General features: G+C 44.9%; 1 protein-coding gene across 1 annotated transcript in view; it reads right to left on the bottom strand.

Annotated features, from left to right (window-relative positions):
- Window positions 1-19,626: 19,626 nt before the first annotated feature.
- LOC119180869 (solute carrier family 4 member 11-like) overlaps window positions 19,627-27,276 on the bottom strand; it is a 54,862-nt gene continuing 47,212 nt past the window's right edge. The window contains exons 12-14 of the mRNA XM_037432005.2: window positions 23,710-24,201; window positions 21,034-21,247; window positions 19,627-19,976 (exon numbers count right to left, since the gene is read on the bottom strand). Coding sequence (XP_037287902.2) covers window positions 19,913-19,976; window positions 21,034-21,247; window positions 23,710-24,201 — 770 coding nt within the window. The 3' untranslated portion in view covers window positions 19,627-19,912. The remainder of the gene's footprint in view (window positions 19,977-21,033; window positions 21,248-23,709; window positions 24,202-27,276) is intronic.

The raw sequence follows: 27,276 nt of genomic DNA, 5'->3' as shown, positions 1-27,276 counted from the left end.
CTTTATGTAAAAGTCGTTTGCGGGCAAATAGTCTGCCATTCAGAGTTATCCTGCCATCACAGACCACTCATCCTTCTCAGGTGACTCTTGAACATCCTCGTGTTCCTGAAGTTTTCCGTGGGGAAAAGTATGAAGACGTAGAGGACTGGCTCGAACAATTCGAACGGGTCGCTGTATTCAACCACTGGAGCGAACAGCACAAACTTGGCCGTGCATATTTCGCACTGGAAGATAGCGCTCGCACGTGGTACGAGAACCGCGAGGCTACATTTTAATCTTGGGAGGGTTTCCCTCGAAAGCGCCTCGCTACATTTTTGAACTGGGACCGACGGGATCGCGCACAGCAACTGATTGAGGCCCGCGAGCAAAAACCCAATGAAACAACCCCCATGTACGCAGAGGGAATGATCCGTCTGTTTCGACGAGCTGACCCTGACATGCCCGAGGCGAAGAAGGTGCGTCACCTAATGCATGGTGTCAAGGAACCAGTGTTTGCGAGCTTCGTACGAAATCCACCTACAACAGTAGATGAATTTATAAGAGAGGCGACTATCGAACGCGCACCGCAATGCTGCAGCTCGGAATTCTGCCGCATGCGAAAGTTTCCTGCGACAAATGATTAGGGCAATACTGCGTGAGGTACTTCGGGTCCTCTGCGTTCCTTCTACCCAGCCGCCTGTCGCACCTGTTGCCGACATCGTCCGCCAGGAGTTGAGGCAAGGGGTTAAACCTACCGTGCCAAATCCTGAGCCACATCCAGTGAGCTACGCTGATGTAGTCCGTCGTCCTCCACCGTCATTTGTGGCGACACTCATCAGGCCACGACCCACTGTCGTACCTTGGTGTCAACGGGATTCTACGAGACGACAACCAGTTCGCCGAACTGACTTATAGTGCATGGCCGACCGTCAAACTATTTGCTTCCACTTCGAAGAACCCGGTAACATTGCCCGCTATTGCTGTTATGGCGATTCCGGGTTCGGGAACTTTTATTGTCCCGCTTATTTCCGCTCTTAAAACCGTCGTGCCCACGATACCGATAAACTGTCGCCTGGCCAAGCACACCGCGTCGCTGGCGATCTTCATCACCTGCGCGTCACCGTGACTTCCCTCAGAGCTACGTGGACGTCACCAGAGGCAGTTCCCCTAGCCCGCGCCGGGGAATCTAACTGCTGCGACCTCGGGGGGCAAGGTTGCCAATCGTCGAGACACTGAAAAGTTCCCCCTATCATCGCAAGAAGGTATGACGACAACGACGACGAATATGACGACGAATACTAATACCGATGAAGTTGTACGTGCCGATCTGAGCGTTCCCATTGACGGACATCACGTTACAGCACTGGTCGACACTGGCACCGACTTTTCAATCATGCGATAATACCTTGCCGACCGCCTTAGAAAGGTCAAGGCACTGTGGACAGGGCCACACATAAGGAGTGCTGGTGGTCCGCTGATGACTCCCGCGGGTAAATGCACCACTCGACTTCCCATCGGGGATTCTAGCTTCGTGGCTGCTTTCGTCCTGTTGCCAGATTGCTGTAAAGAGATAATTTTGGGCATGGATTTTCTTCAAGATCATGGCGCTGTTGTCAACATCCCTCAACGTGCGTATGGTGACGTCTTGCGCACATTCATATGTCAACAACAGCAGCGAAGAACCACGCGGCCGTTTGCGAATAGCCGACGATGTGACGTTCCCACCGAGATCCTGCTGCCTTCTGTTCGTGTCCAGTGGGTGGCCTTGCTATAAAGATGTGATAGCGGAGCACATCGAATAACGCGTTCGATGCTCTAACCACTTAGCTACCACAGCGGCCGGCTAGCGGAGCACATAGTCACTCTTTTGTTCACGCAAGGCATTTCCATCGCGAGGAGTGTTCTGGCGCTTACTGGTGAACCAGCAGAAGTGCTCCTCACAAACTACAGCAGCGAGCGCCGTCAAATCTAGAAGGGTACCGTCATTGCCTACTACGACGATGTAGACCAAGCCGAGGATTGTTCTGCTTTGCAACGAGACGACGCGACTGTCCCCGCCTCGACAACCTTGTCGGCGGACATCTGCTCCACGCTACCACTCTCTGATAGGAAGCACCTGCTTAAACGTATACACCAATTCGAAGACTGCTTTTCGCGTACGTCAAAGGTCCAGCAAACACCATTGACCAAGCACCGCATGATTACTGAAGACAACACGCAACCAATTTGGCAAAACCCCTACCGTGTGGCTCCAAAAGAACGCGAGGAGATTCAGAAGCAAGTACAAAAGACGCTCGCGGATGACGTCATACAATCTTTGAAAAGTCCTTAGGCGTCCCCCGTGGTTCTGGTGAGGAAAAAAGACGGCAGCTTGCGCTTTTGTATTGATTATCGCAAGTTGAACGAAGTCGTGAATAAAGACGTTTATCCACTTCCCCGCATAGACGATTGACTCGATCGGCTGCGTCATGCGTGCTATTTCTCTTCAATTGACCTCCGAAGCGGCTACTGGTAGAGAGAAGTCGACGAGAGAGATCGTGAAAAAAATGGCCTTTGTGACGCTCGATAGCCTTTACGAATTTAAGGTGCTTCCTATTGGATTGTGCTCGGCGTCTGCCACTTTTCAGCGTCTCATGGACACCGTACCATCAGGCCTGAAGTGGCAAACATGCTTGGTGTTTGTGGACGATGTTATTGTATTCTCAGGAACATTCGAGGAACATCTCAGCCATTTATTCACCGTCCTGCAAGCCATACGTTTGGCCGGCCTTACTTTAAAACCGGAAAAAATGTCATTTTGGTTTCAATGAACTCAGCTTCCTAGGCCACGTGGTCAGTCACGAGGGTGTTCGACCTGACCCGGCCAAAGTAGACGCCGTAGCGCAATGTCGTGCCCCACCTGACAAAAATGCCGTGTTAAGCTTCTTAAGGTTTTGCGCCTATTGCCGGCAATATATCGAGAACCTTTTGTCTATTTCGGCGCCATTGACACAACTCACACGTGAAGACGTCCCCTTCTTTTGGGGTGAACAAGAGCAAATGGCATTCAACGAACTACGACAGCGCCTGCAAACACCTCCAGCCCTTGCGCAGTTCGATTAAGAAGCCCCTACAGCACTTCACATTGACGAAAGCAATGTAGGTCTGGGTGCCGTTCAGGTACAGTGGCAAGACGGCTGTGAAAGAGTAATAGCCTACGCCAGCAGAACTCCCTCTCGCACGGAGAACTGCTCGACTACCGAGGAGTGTCTCGACGTGGTGTGGGCGGTCGTCAAATTTCGTCCATATTTGTGCGGCCGCTTCTTCGAGGTTGTTAGCGACCATCACTCTTTGTGCTGGCTCACCAACCTTAAAGATCCATCTGGTCGTTTGGCGGGCGGGAGCCTAAGGCTTCGAGAGTTCGACATAACCATCATCTATAAATCTGGGAAGAGGCACACCGACGCCGAATGTCTTTCACGGTCACCAGCGGAGACTGTAGCTCGTGATAATGAAAACATCGACATGGCATTGTTGGTAGTTGTCAACACAGCCACTGTTAAACGAGAGCAGTGCAGTGACCCCGAGCTGTTACCACTCATTGAATATTTAGAACGACGACGTAAAGACGTGCCGTCGTTATTTGCCAGAGGACTGCCATCTTTTTGCTTGCGAAACGATGTTCTCTATAAGAAAAACTTCTCACCAGCCGGCAACCCGCACTTGCTCGTCGTGCCCGACTCTCTTCGAAAAGAAATTATGGAAGCGGGCCATGATGAAGCAACTTCTGGTCATCTAGACTACACCTGAGCACTGTGCCGACTACGATGCAAGTGCTACTGGCCAAAGTTACTAGCTGCTATTAACCATCACGTGCGAACTTGCACCGACTGCCAAAGACGCAAAGCGCCTCCCAGCAAGCCAGCCGGTCTTTTACATCCAGTCGAAACACCAGCGAAGCCATTCACCCAGATTGGAATAGATTTTCTGAGTTCCTTTCCAACTTCCACAATAAGGAACAGATGGACTATTGTGGCCACCGATTACCTCTCCCGTTATGCGGAGACTAAAGCTATGCAGCGCGACACAGCAGCAGAAACCACTCGGTTTTTCATCGAAAACATCGTCCTTCGATATGGCGCTCCGACAGCAGTGATCACAGACAGAGGACCTGCCTTCACCGCAGAGCTTTTGGAGTCGGTTCTCAGACTCAGCGGTACAGCTCACTGGAGAACAACTGCATATCACCCGCAGACAAACGGACTGACGGAGCGCCTCAATAGGACCCTCATATACATGATCAGCATGTACGTTGACACGGAACATAAAAACTGGGATCAGATATTGCCATACGTGACCTTTGCCTATAATACTGCTCGACAAGACACCACTGTATTGACACCGTTCAGTCTGATCTATGGTCGCGAAGTCGCAACAACGTTGGACGCCATGTTGCCGCATGAGTGTGACGACTTCCATGTAGACGCCAAGGAATTCACTCAGCGCGCCGAAGAAGCCAGACAGCTCGCGTGTGTGCGCATCTGTCATCAACGGCATCCAGATGCACAACGGTACGACCCCCAACACAAGTTCATTAGCTACACACCAGGCGACAAGGTCTGGGTCTGGATTCCGATACGTCAAAGTGGACTGTCTGAAAAACTGCTAAGATGGTACTTTAGTCCATACAGCATCACGCGACGCTTGAATGACGTGAACTACGAAGTTGCTTCCGACACTGATTGTAGTTCTAAGCGCCAAAAGCATTTACCCGAAGTCGTGCACGTCGTGCGTATGAAACTAAATTTATCGAGTTAATTAACTCCCGGTTACCCTGTTGGCGCGACCACTTCATAGCCTGCTATAGCACCTAAGTTACGCATCGGGACAATGCCTCTTTCGGAGGGAGGCAAATGTCACGTGCTTGCTCAAGAAAGACAATGGCAGTTGTGCATGTGCCATGAAGGACAATGAAATGGGTGAAAAAAGGAACTTGCTTGCGCGTTTTATTGAAAAGACCCATCTACTTCTGATGCATCAATCTCTCCGGCAAGACCTCTGTTTTGACGTCGTGACAATAATACCTTCCATTAGCCGTAGGCACCTGTCACAGTACTTTGTCTTTGCGTCGAAACCGAGAAGTTCTGGAGTGTTCTGACGCCAATTTTTTCACCGCATAACAACTTTGCCGAAAACGTGTGGGATGAGAAGACAGTGTGCGCTGCTTTTGATGAACAACTCAAAAAGGGCAATGGTAAGCGATCACAGTTGGTTACAATGCGTTCTACAAAACTGCCTTCTCTTCCTGACCTTGTTATTTTCGAACACGCACTATTCTAAATATGCTGTATCAGCATTATAATAAACTAATATACAGGACGTCACGATGTGTCAAACTGTTTATAAGCCATTAGGCAGAATGGGGTACGAGATCCGTACATATTCTATTTAGAAGACTTATAAGCGAAGGAACAAAAGTATCTGGGGTGATGTCTTGACAAAATATAAGGCCAAAGAGCTAGCATAAAGATCTACAGATGAACTTCATTAGCATCACCACCATTTAAGTTCATAGAACGTGCCACTTACAAACATTTCACCAGTTTTCTTCATAAACATATAGTTTGAGGAAGTCCTCTCAACAACCACTGAGCAAGTTTGAATTGTAGATGACTTCCCCAAGCTATAAACGAATGGAAACAAACAGGTGCCTTATTTATGAATTTCAGCAAAGCATCCAACAAGCTCAGTCATGTAAACTAATTAGCTGCTCGCAACGTTAATCAATGGCAATGATAGCATGAATAAAAGCCTCCCCTAATGACCACCATCAATTTGTCCATGTAAATAAAACTTGTTCACATGAAGTTCCTGTCAAGTTTGGCATATCACAGGGATCTTATCTTGGAGCGCTTATTTTGTTATATACAAATCAAGTCGTTAAATTAGCGTAAACTTAAGGCTTTAGGCTAACGACTTCGGTTCGTATGAGATAGTAACAATGTAATAGTACGAGTTCTGTGTAAACCATAATTATATTAAGGTAGTTGATTAGTTTAAGAGATGACTAACGTGCGCTTATATTTAAGAGATCTTACATATGCGGCTAACATTGAAAAAAGCTACTCATATATGGCTACGGGACAGAAGACATGCTGTAAACGCAAGTTAAACAGGTCTAGAGGCATTATACGTAAGCACGTCCTCAAATGACAGAGCCGGGTAGCGAAAAGGAACACACAAAACAGCACAAGAACAAGGTTTTGAGACCAACCTGTTCTCTTCTTCCTAATCCACAAGTTGGAGGCCAGCCTTGAGTGCCGTTCTAGCAGGAAACTGCGATTCAAGCCTGCGGAACCAGATATTGGTAACTCCAGAAAGGTGGAAGCTGTCGTAGCTGAGCCTATCGTCATGATTCAATCCATCATTCACACTAACTAAATCGTACAATAGGAGCCAGTGGTCGATGTCACAATCTTCGATTCTACTAAAGAATAAAGGATCTCGTTGTCGTGGCGTATCTGCATGACCGCAGGTGATCGGCTTTTCGAGGAGTTATCATGCATAAGAGCTACGGGGGGAGCATCTGGTTTCTCAGTTCTTGGGTTTGAAATATCTATAGTACCTCCATCAAATCAAAAGATAAGAGGTGTTCTAGGCCCCAGAGACACTCTACGCTCAGATGGTAGAGTCAAGCAGCGGTAACACCCAGAACAACACGGGAAAGACAGTTTGTTATGACCCCAGCGTTGTCCTCTTCTTCAGAAGCCGCATGTACAGTGTTCATTGGTGTCCATTACATTCATCGTATATCTGTAGGCCTTTCAATAGCAAGAGATCTCTCAAGCTCGAAACATTTTTACACAACTCCAGTCTTACGGTGTTCTTTTTAGGACGCGTATGTGCATTATCTACACCAACAATACGATTATTGGCATATAAAAGACTCATCCGGCCAGTCTTAGAATACGCTTTATTATATGGGACCCGTTGAGTCAAACCAATACAAGAAAACTGGAAATCACGAAAAAGAAAGGTTCGTAGATTTCAATACAATGTGTCGGGCCGTATTCTATCGGCCTACCTTTTACAATTCACAGTAATGAGAAGTTGAATTCTTGGCTAGTGCCGACGGATATTTCTTACCATGTACTTTCGACGCCAGGTGTGTTTGCCTCGAACTATACTAAAATCATGTAGTTCTTTGCACATATTTTGGACAAGTTGGGTTTTTGTTAGCTGTATAATACACTAAGCGCCAATGAAAATTGTTGGCACAAAGAGGTGATGTCCCGTTATCTTCGGGCATATAGACTCCACAGTCGCATTGCTGAGGTATACGTGGAATAACTAGTTGCTACGCATTCTGGGGTGCACATCTCTTAGGCTAAGTCAAATGTCCAGTATTTCTCCTTTTTTGCAATTGCTACGCGCTAATAATAAACACGAATTATTTTTTGTTTGCGTACTGCATACATTTTGAGCATTTCTTTTTATGTATTTATCTATCTGGCCACCTACGTCTGTGTGCTGTTGTGATCCCCTCCTCAACTTGGGGTAGACCAAAGTATTGTGGGAGGAGAAGGTTTCGCTAATATGTCTGTCTCCTCATGACACAAATATTGCGCAAATTCTGTCGCAGACGACGTTAAACCCTTTATTCAAGACAGGTGTAAACCATACCCATACATCACTGGCCACGGTATGCGAGTATGTGGGCGTGGTAGACATTTGATATCTAACGAGGAACGGTTAGAGCAGCCACTTATATTTCACATGCGTGAACGTTAAGAAAAGCCGACAACTGCATCTCGGACCTGACAAATGCAACAAATAAATGTTATGGTCCCAGCAGGAGACGCCGCCAATCATTCTGTGTGTCAATCAAGTATTCCACCAGAAGGCTACGCCAGGTTTGGGATCTGCTTATAAAAGAGTCCTGGTGCAAGCGTAATACCGATATAAAGTTAATTGTAGTTTCAATGCTGCCCATCTATTTCTATAAACGTCATATTGTGCTCCTACTACGCAGGCATCACTTTGGATTGGTGTCAACTGTCCTTGAGTGCCATTCACTGAACTTGTTCTACAGAGTACTACCCAGGACTACTATCCTCACAATCACAGGTGCTATATTTTCACCTACGCTTTCTAGTTTTGGTAGTACTCATATTGTTCTTGACGAGGTTACGAAACTGTACACAACTGGTTATATTAAACATGCCCGGCTGTCAAATACGCATGTCTTCGCGCACAACGTTTGTACATATTCAGGGTCATTTCGGAAGGTTTCTTGGAATAAGAAGAATTGCGCACCATAGTCAGCTTTGCTGCGTACGCTTCGCATGACAACAAATGTTATAGTACAGGTAATTTTTTGAAAAAACTAGAAAAAGCCTACGATAATGGAGTACCCTACGCAAATACCGCGTTATGGGAATCAGCGATATGAAGTAACAGGCTTGTTCATCTTCCAGGTTGCTCACCACCTAACGTCGTCACTGTGAATATGAGACTTGCCACATCAATCTGTTCTCTACTGGTATTACTGCTTCCAAGTTCAACCACTGGCAGTCAATGTTTACCAGAAGAGACAGCACAGAGTGCATCATCCCTCAACACCAATATCTCGGACCTCATACTTGTCTCCTTCAAGGAGCGTTTGCAACCAGTGCACTCCAAATTTGCGCTCTTGGTCCGCAGACCGATAACCATCTGGAGCATGGAAAACAAAGCATTCGAGGACAATTTTTCCAGCGTTCACTTTCGGGGAAAGAAAGCAGTGTTTGTCATCATTGATACAAGTGAAAGAGCATCGTCACCGCAGACACTGAGCGTTAAGTGGTTTACTTGCTCTTTGTTATTCTTGACCAGACACAAACCCTATATTACTGCACTCGCAGGTAATACGAGCATGACACCACCAAGATCGGGTTGTGAAGCAGGATATATCACAGGCAACGAAACCTCCATACAGAATTATTTCTGGCGTCAAGAGTCTGCTGCTGCGCTCAAGGTAACCTCCAATAACACGCCACAAAATATGAAGCCTATAAAGCGTTATGGTGCGCATGCCCTTAGCGGATGCGAATTGAGAATAGCGTGCATGAAAAGGATGGAATCGGAACCAACTGCAGCTACTTGCGAAGACGCGATATTTACAGCAATTCTCGCGTTGCTGAATCGCGTAAACGTTTCAGTTAAACTGGTCGAGGTTCGCAACATTGCCGAGCAAAGAGGGACGCTACATAATTTCACCAACGATATAATGCTTATTCCCATGGTTATAACACATCTCTATCCTACACTGTATCACATCCCTGCAATCCACATTGTCCACGATACCTTCTTTTCTCGAATATATGCCCACCGTGTTGTTTCTCTCCTGGAAATCGCCATCGAGTGTTGGAAGATAGTGGCATCTATAATTGTCTTGCTTGCGCTAGTTGTGGTTGTCTCTGCAATGATGACCGATAAAGATGGATCATTTTATCAAGGTATCTCTGATACGACGTTTTTCCTTCTGGCAGCTGTCCTTGGGACAGGGGCTGACCAACCGAAGACCAGTGGCCGTATGGTTATTGTTGGGAAAGCACTTCTCGGCTTATGGCTAGCTGCTTCACTCCCACTTTCCGTCTATTTCCGCACTGAGTTGACGGCTATCGTAATGCTTAAGCGCCCCGCATATCGCATCGACACGCTTCGAAAACTGGAAGATGCCCTCGACAGACAGCAAGTCGCCCCTTGCGTTGTCAGGGAAACAATTAACCATTTCGAAATGGATCCAAATTATTCAGATTACTCAAAATCCCTAACGCTACCTTCGCTGGTCAAAAAGCTTCAGCGTGAGTTCGCTCGACATGGAGAAGAAGCACTTGTAAGGGAAACCTTATTTGAGTGCTTCGAGTGCGCGTCTAGCCCAGATCGCGTCTGTTACGACGGCACTTGGCATCATGCCAGCACTTCGGGGCTAGAACTTACAAAAGCTCGAGTATTTACGGAGCACCTCAAGACTAAAATTGATAGTTATATAACATTCAAATTGGACTGGTTGCACGAGCCGTTGAAAACACTTTTTCTTGCTGTTCAAGAGAAAAAACTGATCGATTTTGATTGGATAGAGCCCGAATACGAAAGCGTGGACACTGAATTTGATATGAGCGGGCTTCTCACGTTACTGTTCATATTGCACGCGATTAGCTGCCACGTTCTTCTTCTCGAAGTAGTGGTTGCCCGTTACGTACGGCGGGCATGATTGTGCGCTGCCTATATGTGGACAAGTCTAGTGTAATTAGCTACCACGCAGTGTAGTCCACTTTGGACACAAGTGAAATGGTCTACATTGTCTCTGGTTAACCTCCCTGCCTTCTTTTTTCTCCTTTCTCTCTCTCTCTTGTCTCTGGTAGCTCGGGTTTCTTTTTTTAGTCTAGGAGATGTGTTTGTTCTGTCCAGGCTAAATATTATTCCCTGTTTCAAGAAGTCCGAAAGTGAAGGAAAGAGTCGTAATAGATAATGGGGCTGGTTTCTTTGATAGAAAAAAAACTAGTGGGGTCAACAGCTTGCGGAGCATGGACAGCTAGGCGTACACTTTTGTGCAAAATTTAAATATTGCTTATTATATGCCACATAAATTGATATTCACTACAGAGGGCAAGAAAATACACATTTCTAGAAATCACGTCATGACAAATAGGCAAAGCACTAGAGATTGTTCTAACCGTAAATCACCATTACGTTGGCCACTTGCGTATGTAAATGAGTGAAGACACGTGTGTACAGTTTTGTACACGTGTGTTGAAATTTTTAAACTACAGTGAAAAAAAACAACAAAGAAATTACCTCAGGCTATTACTTCTCCGCCTATATCGACCTAAAGGCGAAAGCCTTCTTCATCTTTTGCAGATATAGCAGCATCGGTGTTGTTTCATTTCACGCTAAGGAATATCACCAACTGCTCCGCCTGTCACAAGGCCGTGCTGAAGCTCGTCATAACACTTCAGATACGTCACTCAGATTCGCCCTAGAGGCTTTTTTCCGCTTTGGGCGTCGGTGAGCAGATAGGGACCATACATATGATTTTTGTGCAGGTAAACTAAATCATACGTCGTATGGAGGTAGTTGAAGTGATGTCACGCACTCTACCGCCAAAGTGACCTCTGACAACAGGCGGTCACGTGGAGCGCAAGAAGTGCACGTTGCCCAGCTGAAGCATTACCACCACTCACTCTCTTGGAGAGCTTCGTCTGCACCTGTGGGAATTCTCTGGCTGGAGGGGCTTGCTTGAGCCAACAAGGGTAGGATGTACCAACAAACGGCGAGCCTTTGAGGAGCTGATCATCCTATCTCTTGCCCTGCACTAAGCATCTCTCTCTCGACTCACCTCGTCAATATACCTGCTTTATCATTGCAATGTTGAAGTGAGAAATGACTGCCCTTGCTCTATTATCTGATTGGTAATGACGTTTCTCTGTCACACCAGCGGAATGCTGTAGTCCTAATGTCGAACAATCCGCCAAATACTTCCAGTCCTTCCACTCACAAACGTAGGTTTACATAAGTATCGCAAAGATTCAGATCAACCCATGATTATGAGTTTTAATACGCGTGGCTGAGTAGTATTTTGGTGAGTGTCTTTGATATAGCCTGGTACCTATCTATTTAAACGCACGAATACCGGTATTTCGACCTCTTTTGGGTAGACAGACGTTTTGTACAGGAATGAGTGAGTGCAGACTGCGTTTTGATATTTAAGCTAGCACTGGTGATTGCTATCAATATACCACTGCGCTGAAGCATGGCATGATCTCAAAGATAATATATTTATAATATATCAGTGACACAGTCATACTTGCCATTCTCTCTGACAGTAACCTTTCACCGTGCACATGGCTGGACGGATTCCGTTGTCTGTTTTTTTTTTTGTGAAAAAACTGAATTCTTCTTATAGCTCTATTCCAGTCAGTCATTTTCAAAATTGGCTTGAAATTGGTTCTCATAGCTCTGTCTAACTATTATAAAAATGTCTGCTAAAATGATTTGAGGACCCTTCATAGCGCAGTATTAAATAATTACACTGATCACGTACATTTTTGTGCGATAATATAACCAAAGTCACTGCACCTATTTGCGCCGTTTTTCCTAATGCGGAATCTGCTGTTCGTTTGCTATAAACTGTCTTCTTTCTCCAGTGAGTGATGTTTCGTTTGTCATAAGTACAAGTGCTCAAGGTGCATGCCGATCGTATGCAAGTGGGAATGGTGTGTTAAGGCACCAAAAAGTACACGATGATATGCAGCGCTGCCACGCTCGAGCACGTGATTGGTGGGCATGGGCTCGTGGCACGCGACCCGAGTCATGGTGGAAAGCCCCATTGTGGAGCTCCGTACCTAAAATGCCGAGGAAGTTAGGGTTGCAACCATGGCGAACGCAGGAGGCACCCGGTTCCAGAGGCTGCCGCCACAAGAGGCCGAGAAGTGGCCGTCGCCCTCGAGAGACCCGAGCGAGGCTGACCGGACGTATTGCACCATACCGCAGCACTTCTCGGTGCGCCAACAGCTCTTCCTTTTCAAGTCATAATGGCAGCGGGCCACACAAGAGCGATCCGAGTGCCCTGTCATGAATTGGGTCTGGCAGCATGAAATGGTTTCGTTGACACTGACGAGTAAGGCCTAACCTGGTCAGGTCAAACACGACAAAGACGACTGCGATGCGGCGGAACAGGACAAGAGGCTTGTTGTGTGAATACGACCGACAACGGTGTATTGAGGATACGTTGACGCGCCGTAGACACGGCGCCGACGTTGTGAACATTAAGAAAGCTCGAACGGAGAGCGAGCGTTCGAGCAACCAAAGTCATGCCAGAGTGTGTAAGAACTGGCTAGATGTGAACCATGATTGGATTACAGTTCCTGTTTCACTTCATAGTGTACTTTGTACGTTTCGTTTTCGAGTGAAGCTAGAGTGTATGATTGTTGTTTACAGTGGCCGTGTCCCAATTCTAGACAGCATCGTAGACAGTCTGCGCTGACAGCTTAGAAGACAGCATTGCACTTATGTTTGTCCGAGAAATAGTATGCGTCTAGACGCCGTCTACTGGACGAGACACTACCTTGCGTCGAGAAGAGAAAGCTAGGATAAACATGACTGTTACGTTTGTAGCTTATTTCGTGTTTAAATCTACAAAAAATTGAACATTACTCCTATCGAACGTCTGAAGAAGCCTCTGCTTGAGAGCAGAGGCTTCTTCAGACGGCATTATCTATGGACAATATCTGAGATTTCCGAGCAGTTCGATGAGCTACCATCTTATTTGGGCAGCAAAGTAGATGCGTGTTTTCTTTTTTCGATGATACTGTCTTCTCGAAGCTGTCCGATTTTCCGGCTACGGTGAGTATTGCAACACACCCACTTTTGTTTCGTAAACTTAGTGCCACGATGGTGTCTCCCGTCTTTTCTTTTCGATCCCAATCCTTAGCAAAAACACCCGACATAATTGTGACATGCCGTTTTAACGCGTGCTAGCCTGCGTGAGCAATTGCAAACAGCAAAGAGCACCATTGCGTGCAGTGTCATTCTTCAATTTTGTGCGTGCAAACATGTTTGACACACCAGTCACAGTATGCAGCTTGTTTCAATAAAGGCCTCTAAGGCGCCCTCCGAGTGTTCTATTATTTTCGTTCCAGGCTACAAATTCGCACATTACGCCACTGATATATCCGTGGAGGTGAAAGTCCGAAGGTGTAAGAGTTTTATGCTCTGAGAAGTATTGGTGAAAGAAGCGTGCTCTGTCAGCAAACATGCACTGTTTTTGAGCTTCGAAACGCACTTCAAAAAATACTGGACCATCATACGCCAATATTGGTCATTGAAATGGCAGGAACGTGAATAGTAAACATGGGTTAGTATATCGCATATCTGGCGATTTCCCAAAAAAATGAATGATTTGGGACCTCTGTTTAAAAGCAAGGGAAGGAAGAGTTCAGCTATCAGAGAAAGGTGAGAGGATCCTTTGCTTTTACATCCACTCTACCCTGCTCCACCCCTCCCTCTAGGCAAAAGCAGGAAGCAAGCTATTTGGACGTCGAAACTATTCTATGCCTTTTAAATGGGGAAAATTATGGACCTTTCACACGTTCATAATCTGCGACTGTGCGGATGCATCGTCGAAGAGTGCGCCATGGTTTTGACGTCCCCAAAGCGTCCACAGGAGTAAACTTAGTTACACCTAGTGCAGCAAGCTTGCTAATCACAGTGAAGCCAGTGCTTCACGATTGTTTACCATGGCTCGGCTCAAAATATTGGAGGCCATGAGCTGTCAGCTTTGAACAGGGGCACTGTTGAAACATCGCAAAAAGGGTCAAAAACTTTGTATATGACGAGAATGAACGCGCAGTCGAGAAAAATGATTCGGAGACTCTTCATTCAGTACATGAACAACACTGTGTCTTCGTAATTAAAGCGCACTTCTGACAACGTTCAGTTATGGCAGAAGTGATCGCCGTATTCGTGATTCGATGCCCGCTGAGGATAAATGTTTCTCTCTTCATGCGTCTCACGTATTGTGCTAAGAGTGAACTCCGTGTATTTATGACCTCGTGTGTGCATTCTAATTAAATATAGATTAATATTCTTTATTCTTTGTTCAAAGTATACCTGCAGCGCCCGAAGGCGTTATAGTAGGGGGGTTACAGATTCGAAAGAAACAAATTTTCATTTACAGCAGACACTTGTACACTTGTGAGCCCATTCCACTCATGTATTGTTCTGACAAAAAAAAAGAATTTGATAAAATTTCAGTCCTGGGACGGTACTCCCTCAGTTTAAAAGGATGATCAATTCGATTTGACAAATAATACGGCGTCTGTAAAAACATATCCTTATTGATTCCAGTTTTATTATTAACTATTATATATAAGAGTTTTAATCGCAATTTTCTTCTACGCGATGAAAGCAGCTCCCAATTCAATTCTTGTTTCATAGCAGTAGAGCTTTCCCGCCATTGATACCGTCCCAGGACAAACCTTGCCGCCCTGTTCTGTATTTTTTCTATCTTATCACAAAGATATACCTGCGCCGGATCCCACACAGCGCAAGCGTGTGGGATCCGGCGCAGGTATATCTCTAAATATGTGTTTCCTCGTCTTCTTCCTTTCTTTCCTCTTACCTTTATTTACTCAATTTTTTTTCATCCTTCAACGCCAAGCAGGAGTTTTGTCAAGGCGGTTATGCGGGCTAGTTGGTTTCGGTTCCTTGTATTCATATTTGTAGCGCGAAAAGGAAAAAATACGGAGACACAGAAGGAACACATGAGCACGGTGGGTGCAGTAGGTTTGCCCATGTTTGCGGTGTACTTTATCTATATGCCCTTTGTATCCTTATATGAATGAGTATACTCCTTTTTTGTTCGTCACATCTCGTATCAACTAAATACATTACTTACTAGACTGTCACTGTGTCATCATTAGTCATTTTATAGGTTGTTATGACAGCAGTAATCTAATAGAGTGGCACGCAGGTTTTAAATATTTCAAGAATGTTTGTTGTTTACGGGATGCAATTCAGGTCAGAAGTGTTCAAAGCTGCGGCACCATACCTATTTCTATTCAATTTTCAAAACCCGAGTATTCGGCTCTTGATGAGGCATGATTTGTATGTTTCATTAGGTCCAATGTCAATCGAATGGCCGGGTGTATTTCTGAACATGGCTTATCACAGGTCAAGTATACTTCAAACGAATATGGAGAATAGACTATTCACGGAATACCCAAGTATACGTTTGCACCTATATACATGATGCTCGTTGGCCAGACACACGGGCACATGTTGCCTTCAGAATTTTTCTCAGACACTTGTGTTTTCCACCATCTCTTTAGCCCATGCACAGCAGAAAAGGCGTAAATCACTGCGCGAAGCTCATAAATACGTTCCCCTACCACAAATGTTCTACTTGTTTTCATTATTTTCGGCATGACTGACTGTAAGGCACTTCGCTTAGCGCAGCACATAGTGATTGCTTTGACACCCTTCTTGAAACATCAGTTATGACGTCAGCCATTTAGCGCTGAGCGATCGCAACATGTCTGTACGTTTTGCTGTCATGACGTAGCAAAACCGCCCTGTATGCCCTGTGTTACGTATGCTGAACTGTGAAATGCTCAAATCATTTGGTTGGTAACATAAATTACGCTATGTCACTATTGGTCCTATCATTCCCGGTTTAAGTGAATAAAGGCTAAACAATAACATCGCAACTTCAAACCGCGATATTCTTCAATTTGTGGCATACACATGTTTGACTCAAAATGTTTGTTATGTATTCGGTTTAAATAAAGTTAATCGACACGTCCTCCGTGTAACAGTTTTTCTAATGTCTTTTCCTCTGAAGTTCACAAGTGGTTTTTCTATATATTTTTGGAAAGACCTTCGCAGTATCTGAAAAATCACTCGTAGTTTGTTGAGACTTTTTTTATTATGAAGAATACATCATATTTAGACCTGTTATATGCTTGCGCAAAGATAAAAGCAGATTTTTTATCATTATTTTGATTCAATAGCAAAATGAGGCGTGGATGATTGCGTGATGGTTCTTGCGACCGTGGTAATTTTTCATCCCTTCCCTCAACACGTGACAACATAATCCTTAAGGTTTTACATACCAAAATCATATCATCATGAAGGACGCCATGACAGGGCTCAGGAAACTTTCAACATTGGCTGTTCTTTAACGCGCACCTAAGTATAGGAGCAGCCACCAACAGCGCTAATAAATAAGTTTCTACATGCTAACATGTACAGGAAAACATAAATGAGCGAAAATTTACGCAGGCAATGAAATCAATAAAGCATATGCGTGTCCGACAAATGAAGCAAACTGTAGAGGACAAAAACAAAACTAATGTAAGACATGTAAAATACCTGAAGAAACTATAAATTTGAATACAAGGTTTCAACAATCAAAAGACAACAACATCAATAAGGAATGTGTTTGACCGATAGATGAAACACAGTTTGGATAACATAACCAAACGTTAATGTGATTTACACAAGAAAATACTTCAGGGAATATGAAACAAAGATGTGTAACGCTATACCGTATGTCCACACAATTAACTCCCTTCACCTCAGGTGTTGGAGCGGTGCCAAGTAGATCAAGTCACAACTGCGCGTAAACGTCACTCTCTCCCTCAGCCACAGCAGCTGCCGGCTCCTCCACCCACTTGCAACAAACTTCTCTCTTGCTTCTCCCTTTCTATCACCCGAAACGCGCGAGTGCACGTCGAGTGCAAACGACAGATTTAGTTGCGCCTCCACAGCAGTCGTATGAACGTTTCCTGTCATTGCAAATTGGCTAGTAGGCTTCGTTCCTACAGCTGCTATGGACGCGTGACTATATCTGCCTACTCTTTCGGCTCATTTTTCTGTGACGAAATTTGCACGAAACCCAACCCACCTCCCGTGTGTTTGCGTTTCAAACAAACGTTTACTCGAGTAAACGCTACACCGAGATTCGCTTCAAACCGTTTCTCCAGAACTCACGTAGACGTCCGTTTCAACCGGGTCAACGCTGTGCGCACCACTGCTGCTTCGCATCCCATCAGGGTTCTCTTCAAGGAGATGATCCATAATTTCTCTTATTAGTTTACAGATCTCTCTGCATATCAGTGTCTGCACATACAGCTCCATTAGGTGTGCTAGCCGTCTCATATGTAACTCGTATACGCAGGCTACCGAGGTATCTATAATACACACAAAAATGTCATGAAAGGCGAAATTTTGTGGATATTTCACCCTAATTAGACCTAGTACCCCTATAAAGAAAGAAAGAAGGCGTAACACAAGTTAAAAAAAAAGGTTGAACAGTTGTTGTTAAAGCGTTCAGTTGTCTTCTACCACACCCGAAGCACGCTACCGAGATCCTATCTCATGGTTTCTCACCAGTGAAAGGTTTAAAACGAGGTTTAAAACTGCAGCTTGCGAAAAATCAACAAGAACTTTCACGGCATATTGACGGAGCGAATGATAAGTGGGGCGAAGCGTCCATGCGTCCGTTCGTGCGTCCATCTGTCTGTCTGTCTGTCTGTCTGTCTGTCTGTCTGTCTGTCTGTCTGTCTGTCTGTCTGTCTGTCTGTCTGTCTGTCTCTCTGTCCCTGTCTTCCATACGAAAGCCACTAACACCTTCTAGTGATATTTCTAAAAACATGTAGACACAACGCCATCTATTGAGCAGTTCATGAACTAGGGGTGGCTATATACTGCTACTACTATACTAATAGTAGTAGTAGTAGTAGTAGTAGTAGTAGTAGTAGTAGTAGTAGTAGTAGTAGTAGTAGTAGTACTGCTATTACTACAAGTACTACTATATTACTACTACTACTTTACTACTACTAATACTACTACTACTATTGCTGCTGCTACTACTACTACAGAGTAGAGAACAATGCCCACCCTTAGGAGCTTCAACGCTAAAAAAAGCAAGAAACGGTCACTAAGTACTACGTGTATAGGAAAAAAGCTAAATTTTGCTTATAAGCATGCTTTTTAACACAGGTGCAACGACTATAGTCGTTGCACCTGTGTTAACCAAGTTCTGGCTATTTCATGGACGATACTGCTTAGAGTATGGTTCAGTTTAAGACAAACGTGTGCTTCTTGACAGATTGGGGCTGGTACACGATGAGACTGTCGTTCATTGGCCACTCGGAACAGGGCCTCTGAATGCAGCGAAGAGGTGCTTCAGCATTGAAGTGTAGTTTAGCTTCTTCTAGTTGTCCGGCTACAATACTATATGTAAAAGAAACACCCTGTAATAGTGCTCGTGTGTAACATGGCATCCTATGATGTTTGCTTTCTTTGACATTTTTTTCGTTGCTTTTTTTACGAGTAAAACATGCAACATTTCACTCGTCAGTGTTTCCCTTGTGCATCAAAACTTGTGCTTTTCGCATACCCAGTGTTGTAAACGTTGTATAATCATTTGTAATACTTTGGTAGCCGTTTAGCAACGTGTGCATTGTTTCATGATTGACCGTACGCTGTTTTCTTTTGTTATTTGCTGTTTTTCTCTCTTTGTGGTTTGCTTATTTTATGTAAACCTGAAACTGATTTTGATGCATTTTCTTTTTATTTCCTAATTTCTTGAAGTTTTGAAAATCGACGTCAAATTGTTTTTTCATGTTGGTGCTCTGCGGAGTTTTGTAATGCCAAGTGAAAAGGGGTAGGAGCCTCGTCAAGCTGCTAACGTAGCAGCTTTTTGCTCTTTTCTTTGCGTTTTCTTTTCGCAAATCTGTGAAGAAAATGCTCAATAAAGCTGAAACTGAAACTGAAGGAGCCAGTGACTGATGTACATGGCTGAAGGATAACGACCTAAAAATTGACGAGTTAATGAAATTTGGACAGTCAGAGCTGGAAAGGTGCAGAAACGTGTTTAATTACCACCGTAGTGCTAATACAACTGCATGTCATGTGCTAGTTGGTCATACCTGCAAATGCCAACATTTAGACGTAAAGGAGACGGCAACAGGAACACCGTCCTGGCACACGTCTTGTCTACAGTATTCCTTCTCTTCACTCCCTTTGCGCCTAGATGTTTGCATAAGCTGAAGACAAAGGGTTGGTATATACATGATCTGGTCCATACGCTCACGTCACAGCGTATTATCTGCAGGAATATTCTTTTAAGTACACTCGCACACGCTTTAATAGCAACTCGCTTACAGCTGTGGCTCGCCACCGCTCATCTTGCTGTGTCACTTTACGTCCGGCAATCACTCGGCCCACCGCTGGTTGTTTTAGCTGCAGCGTAGTCTAGACCATCGACGATCTTCACGACGAGGTTATCACAAGAGGCCCCACACACGAGTGTTCGAGGCCTCCTGCTCACAGGATTTACGGTAACAGACAGCCTGACGTCGGCACGTTGCCTTGACAGCGGCAGAATGTGTTAGGTAAGAGTATATTAGTGTTTGCCGTCCAACGCTGCCAGATACCTACGATCGATGAAGAGCGTGATGATGTTATGCCTGCGAAGAAGGTGGGAAAATGCCTCATCAACAGTCCTATGTCCTTCTCTGTCTCATTTCACGTACTTTGTGCCTTTAGCTCTTTCATCATGTTTGTCAAATGACGTTTATTCGTAATTCACCCTTAAAGGCCCTGTTGGGGCATCATATAAGGGCTGAGCATACGTAAAAAAAGGAGCGTCGAAGCAATGTGTGATTAATTAAATCACTAACGACAACATGTAAAAGCTGTGCCTCACATATATTGCAATGACAACCAAACACCGAAGTAAAGCGTCATAACTTAAGCACTCAGTGCATAAATAATTAGAAATTATCTACAGTGTTAATAAAATGAAAAAAAACTGGAAGCTGGACAGCGGTTGTCTGTGTAGGAGTACACGTAAAAAGCACTCTCTTGAAAAACATATGTTTGTTTTTCTTTCTTGTAGCTTTACCAGCCCCAACTTTGAAATATTTATAATAAGATGCCTATGATGGCCAATATTGCTCTTAAAAGATCCTTCAGTACCTGATATTTCTAGCAAAATATAAGCAAAGGCTCAATCGAAGTGACAGTAGTCTGGTGCGCGCCTTCACGAGATGGCATAACAGGGTTCAAATAGTCGATGTGTTACGTGCCAAAGACCAGTAGTTTCTCACGCTACACTAAATAAAGATCACCAAAGTGAATCTATATTACTATATAATGCCTTAAAACGATCTAGTCTTGCACTGAAAAGCCACAACACTTCCTATCACTTACATCAACACGTAGAGCGAATATGAAATCAGGGTAGGAAGTAATGACGTGAACACGACACAGTTTCTTACCTTCGCTGCATCGGCTCAGCTCTACTGCGTACAAAGAGCACCATCTGTGCCGACGATTAAAACTCTTGAGCTTTCATAACAACCGGCATTTTGTGTACCGCATCGCTAATATGAACCAACTTCTCTACCATATTATGTACAGAACAGCTTCATGAATACATGGAATATATTTCATACATGAGTGCGATGTCGTGAATACAAAAATTGCGCAGGGCTATTCGGCCGATGAGCGTCCAGCACTTACCTTATCGGCAAGAGCAGCAGTATGATGACAGGAAAGACCATCTGGACGTAGGGCCAGGGTGCAAATCCAAAGAAGCATAGCACTGCAAGTTGCACAGCCTGGCAGACGGTAAAGCAGTGTATTTTTCTCTGTGGGCAGCGTCGAATGTAATGGTTGGGAGGGTATGCCGCCTGTTCCGTGAAAAATAGCGTGACACGCTCGAACATTTGGTTACCTGAAAAACAAACATGAACTCACCCTGTAGAAGACTTCATCAGTAACCCTCAGCTATGGCATTGCTAATGTTACATCTCTAATACACTTCGTAAATTGTGCACAGCAGGAGGCTTACGTACGCTGTCTTGTCGAGGCTACCTGGCCATCCTGAGCACGAGATTTTTCTACCAACGTGCCGAAAATAAATATACATGTATGTATCTTTCCTTTTTGCTCTGAATGAAAAATTACGTAATGAGGGGGTGGGAGGGGGGGGTAGTACGTGTTTGAACTGCCATGTAATTTCGAGGCATGCTACAGTGAAGCGCTCCAAAAATTTCGACAACTTGGTGTTCTGTAACATCCTCTCACTGACAATTTTTTTTTCAGTTTGCGGGTCATTAGCATTCAGCCTCCTTGGAGATGTGACCGCCGCGTCCTGGATCAAAAACAACGACTGTGAAACTGTTTCGCGGCAGCATGCGGCTCGCGTCATGTCAGCAGCCGAACACCGTAACGATTGTTCTACCACGATGGACAAAAAATATAGCATGACACGCGAAAAGCTAATCTGTTAAGGTCATAGTCAAAATTTTTCAAGAAGTTCTGAAGAAGCTTGTGAGAATGCTAGCCCGCCATTATGGCTGAGTTTTCATGAATGTATCGTGCAATGGTAATGGCATTTCCAAAGTGTTCAAAGGGACTTCCACGCTGGCAAAACTGTCCACAAATATTTATCCAGACGTAATGTGACAAAGCTTTTACAAGCCTATATTTTAATTCGCAGGATTACATGGGACGACCTCCACAAAACAGGGTTGCCTCCGATTTTTCAGTCAACTCTAAAACATCTGTTCTTGCTTCCAATTCGGAATATGACTATAATCTTGACTTAAAGCACGTCGTACGCCAACGGTACTCATAATATATTTCTTTTTCTTATTCACCGCACTTGTTCCAGATTCTGACTTTAGTAGTAAGTTTTCTTGAAATCTTTATTGCCCAATCAACCTAAAATTTTAAAAACAGTTCGTATTTAAACTTGTTCATTCATTTATTCGGAGTCCATCGAAATGAATCACCTACAATTAAACGTGCTTTCCTGAACCCTTTAGGCACAAATTCTCATATTTCTCTCATGAAGCTATTTCTCTCATGAAGCGATCAACATATTTAAGAGGAACTGACTGCTGTCAATCATACACTAACACACTTTTTTTCACTTTCGCTTAAGACTCGAACGACTTGGTACGTAATCTAACCATGTAAGATAGGGTTCGCCAACATGCTGTCAACATGAAACTGCCAACATGCCGCCGACATTAAACATAAAATGAGCCGCATGTGGCCTACGACACTGTTTTATGTGGCCCCCAACACTATACGAGAACGCTTCCTCTCCCTTTCTCTGGTCACTACGTGTCCAAAGGTCCACATGGCAGTTTTGATCACAAACGGGGTTTTCGCATGCAACCTATGTTTGTAAACCACAACCTTGTAACATGCTTCCAGAAAATAAGCATGACGTTTTTTTTTTCAGTACTGCAGATCGTTCAAATTTTGGCTCCTTGCCTGCGCAGCTCCCCACCCCTCGCCTCTCAATTTGTCATTCGGCCCCAGCTGTGCTGGTTTCATGCAAATGTGTCCCTGTACTTTAAAGGCCCAGCCCCTTGTGTAAGGCATTATCTTCGGAACTTCTGCGCTACGCCACAACCCCTGAAGCAAGAGGGGACATCAAAAATTCCAAAAGAAAAAAAAATGGAAAATGATTTTTTTTTCATTCAGTGTTTTTTGTAACACGAACATTTAGGAACCTTTTCAAAGAAGGGAGCAGGGCTCCTTATGTTTTTTTTTTTTGTCAAATTTACAAAGCTTGAGCGCAACTTTGAATATTCTCCCCTCCCCCCTCAATTATTACCTTTCATTCTGCCTCGACCTTCAGATATCAAATGCCGCTTTACCAGGCCAACATGTGCATCCCACGGAACACACATGCACACACACAACACTGGGCATTTTCATTGCTTCTGCAGCCAGCCTTGAATTTCAATTTCCGGTCTGTTCTAAACGCGCTAACAACACGTACTGCGCACTTCGAGCGAATGCTGGGAGATTCGACGTTTTTTTTTTCATTTAGTGGTCTCTAGGCTCTTGATGCCTACTGCACTGTCACTCGCATCCGCCTAAGACATCATTGAACCACTCGTCTTTGTGTCCTGCAACCTTAATACATCATTAAGGACTGCCAGCTTGAACTATACTAATTCCACTCTCTCAGAAATGCAACAATGTAAGGCATTTGTATAAATTGTTAAACAAAATCAATTTTGTTTTTTATTTTGCAAGGTCTTTTTTTATTTTGCAATTTTAATTTTTCACTTTTCAAATTTCATTTTTTTTTTCATTTTGCATTTTACCTATACATAGCTTTTCTTACGCTGAGAGATCTGTTACACCACCAACAAAGAAATATGTGCAAACCTATAAGCGACGTCACAGCCATGTACAGGAACAACCCGTCCAGGACAGCGGTGGGAATGTAGGACAGTGGGTACGGGAGCAACAGCAGCGACAGTCCGATGAACAGGCTCGACAGGATGCCGGTAAGACGAGTCTCGCGAGACCGCACGACGACCTCGTGCACGTGGCCCTGGTCGACGCGCTCCTCGAGGTCGGCCAGACAGCGCGCGTGCAGCGGCGAGTGCGGCAGCACGCCGTGCATCCAGGGCAGCCCGAAGACCGAGAGGCCCGCGTTGAGTAAAGCGACCACCAGCAGGTCCAGGTGGTAGGCGCTACCCTTGCGCAGCTTGTTGCTCGGGTTGTTCACCATCGCGGCGGAGATGTTTTGGTCCATGAAGAACAACAGGGACAGCGCGAAGCCCAGGCCCATGGCTCCGAAGATCCCGGCCACCGAAAGAGACTCGAACGGAGCACGTTCCAAGCCGTAGCCTTCGGAGATGCGGAACTGTTCGGCTGGGATTGGGAGTCACAAATGTTTGAGAGATAGGGGAAAAAAAGAGAGATCAACCTTTAAAACGAAACCCCCTGAGATGACACCAACGTTTATGGCCTAGATTGCTACTCGAGGTGTCACTTAAATAAAGTGATATATGCAGCGATCGCATACGTACACAAACAATAGTAAAGTCACATGAAGACATCTATAACAAACATTCACAAAGTTTTCTCAAGTCATGTCGTACTAAAATACCAACAGCACTTTTGCGTCGCACATCGCATGACTGCTATCTTGCCGCGGGCATAGAAGGGGCTGCGGCTTCAAGCTCAAGTAGTGTTGCAGTTCTTCCGAGCGAATTGAGCATCTCTATGAGGAATCGCCGCGCTGCAATCCTTTGGGGGTGAGCCAAGTCGGCGCAATGTATTTGCTCGAAGGAACCTGTGGCGTGGTCTTAATGCACGTTGATTTCAATGCAGGTGTCCGAGACCCCTCAATGTTGCCTTGTAGGAACTTCACACCCTGAAAGCCGGACAAACTTTACAAGCGAGTCATTGCATCAAGTTCGTTCCTGCAGACGTTGCAGTCCTTTGTTTCTTCTCGGACTAGAGTGCTTGTCATCCCTCTAATCAAAAACCCTGCACTCGCCGGTGGGCACCAACTATTATTGGGCAGTGGTTAAGCGACGGGACGCGCCGACTAGTATTGGTTAACGCAGTTGAAATTACAGCTAGGTTGACGAAAGTATGGCTGCAGGCCGAAGTTGGCTACCCGGCTGTTATTATTACGGTTTCCTTGCCCTCACACCATACACTTCACCACCAGCGCAAATATCACATCGCAACGGTCACTCAATATTTCTTGCAACAAAGTTTGCACTTTCACTTTTCCATCTGCTTTTCTTTTCCTCGTGTAGCTGTGTAAAGGAATGGCCTTCTCTACCACAACCCTGCTATAGGAAAAAGTAGCTGCATTTCTCTCGTCAGGAAATTTTTATGCTTTTTTAATCTCACCCTTTATGCAATACCCTGTTTTGAGCTTGAATGAATGAGTGAATGAATGAATGACTGAATGAATGACAACGGCATAATCAGTATTTATGCTCAATGTATTGATCAAGTTTTTTTTTTTTCAATCTCTTCTTATTGTTTTTTTTCTTTCTCACATTGGCACTTCAGTAGCATGGTCTTCGTGGTTGACAAAAGCGCACTGGTCGACTGGAAGCCACGAAGTGGGTGGTTAACCAGTGTGCACCGTACAGTAGCGCCTATCTGACAAAGAATTACTCTAATCCGATAACATGTAGCTATCTGGAGAACTCACGCTTCTTTTATATCTTACATTAGTGTAGTTTTACAATGAAATTCGCAGGATGTTGAAGATCATATAAAATGCGTCTGGGTAGAGGAGAGTATTGTCTGAGTTCCACCCAAATTTTATTTAAAAACCTGTTCTATACTGTAACACAATCGGCAACGCATACGCGTTCTTGGGAATGCAATAGTCGGGTTTCTCGGGGCGCTTTACTTGCCACTCCTGTGTTACATGCCCGCAATATTTTCCCCCATTCCTCACATTCTTTGGTTTCTGGCACGGCTTTAGAAAAGCCGTGTGGCCACGTCGCAACAAGCTTGCTCTTGGACCCTTGTTTCCCCATTGAGGTTTCATTTTGTAGCAGGCAATGGTGTAAACATTTTGTATTTCTAATACACGCAGATATATCCACCTTGGTCGCTTAGCAGATAAAGTGTCGTGGTGACGCGGGTGACGGGGAACTCGCCCTTCTCCTTGCGGAAAAGTCGTGCGGCACCCCTTTATCTCGGAGGCTTTGGTTCTGGCGATACCAGCCGTTCCTACCACTACCAGACCCCTGCCTAAGCGTGGGACGGCAGCACAGAAAAATTGAAAACGCGGAGCCCCATCTACGGCAACAGCCATTTCCACGGAAGGAGAAGGAGAAAACACGCTTCTGCTTTGATATAGGAGCATGGTGAAGAACACTAAGTAGCAGAAGTTAATCCGGAATCCATTAGACCGGGGCTGCCTCACATTTACCTCGCAGATTCGACTTGTAAAATGCTGGAAATTATAATTACATATGCACTTTATAAAAAGGCAGGAGTATTTTATTTTTTTTTTTGTGAGACTCGCTCGATGTATTCCGTGCCGAATGGTTGTGTCTCCGCGAGCTCCGACGACAGCGCCGCTCTGGCCGACCGGCTCACCCTCTGCCATCTCCTGACGCCGTGAATCTCTCGCTGAGTGGTGCCCCGCCTTCGGACTCCTTCGACCGTGTCGATATTTCTCTATCCCCTCTTTACTTCTGCGAGTGGGTGTCCTCATAACTATCTCTATCCCTTTTATTCCCTCCTTGCCCCCATCTCTCGTAAGCCACTGTTTAAGTGTCGCACTATGATGCAGACTGTTACGGTGCTCACTTTTATATTCTTTTCTCTTATGAGAATCACTTACACACACTTTTTGCGAGTCCTTACTAGCAGTGTATAACCCTCTTTTAAGATACGCACAAACGCTTTTGAACATTCATTAGACTCCCGTAAGAGAGTCATGGGATTGAAAAGAGTTAAGGTGTCTTTTTAGAGTGTATATAAGCAGCAAGTCAGAGCTCGCCAAAAGAAGTGCACCCAAAATTCTGCATAAAAAGGCACAGTTAGAAATGCAAACATGGCAGACGTTCGGGGCACTGTTGAACGAGAAATGTAGTTGGAGCCACTGTTCTGACAACTGCACCTTCCTTCTTGAAGGCAGCACTGCCTAGAGGAAGAGGAGTCCATTCGTAGAAATATCGGTTGCAGCAACAATTCGTTTGTGCCAATATTTAACGTAAATTCGTATACAACGTAACCAGTCTAAAGAAGCCTCTCCTAGATGACGGACGCACGGCTGCCGGTGACCTCTGCGACTAAAGAAATAGTCCCACTCAAGAAGTCGGCAATGTTCTCCGCAGGAGCATTCCCCATCCGCCCGTCTGTTGACGCAAGTCTGGAATGCGCACCCATTGTGACAGGCTTGAGTCCATCGTGCCTTAAGGAGAAAGTGCCTCTGGGGAGGACTTCTACATAATTGTTACG

This window comes from Rhipicephalus microplus, chromosome 10 (genome assembly GCF_043290135.1).
Source record: "Rhipicephalus microplus isolate Deutch F79 chromosome 10, USDA_Rmic, whole genome shotgun sequence".
NCBI lineage: Eukaryota > Metazoa > Arthropoda > Arachnida > Ixodida > Ixodidae > Rhipicephalus > Rhipicephalus microplus.
This window is presented reverse-complemented; position numbering and strand designations above follow the sequence as displayed.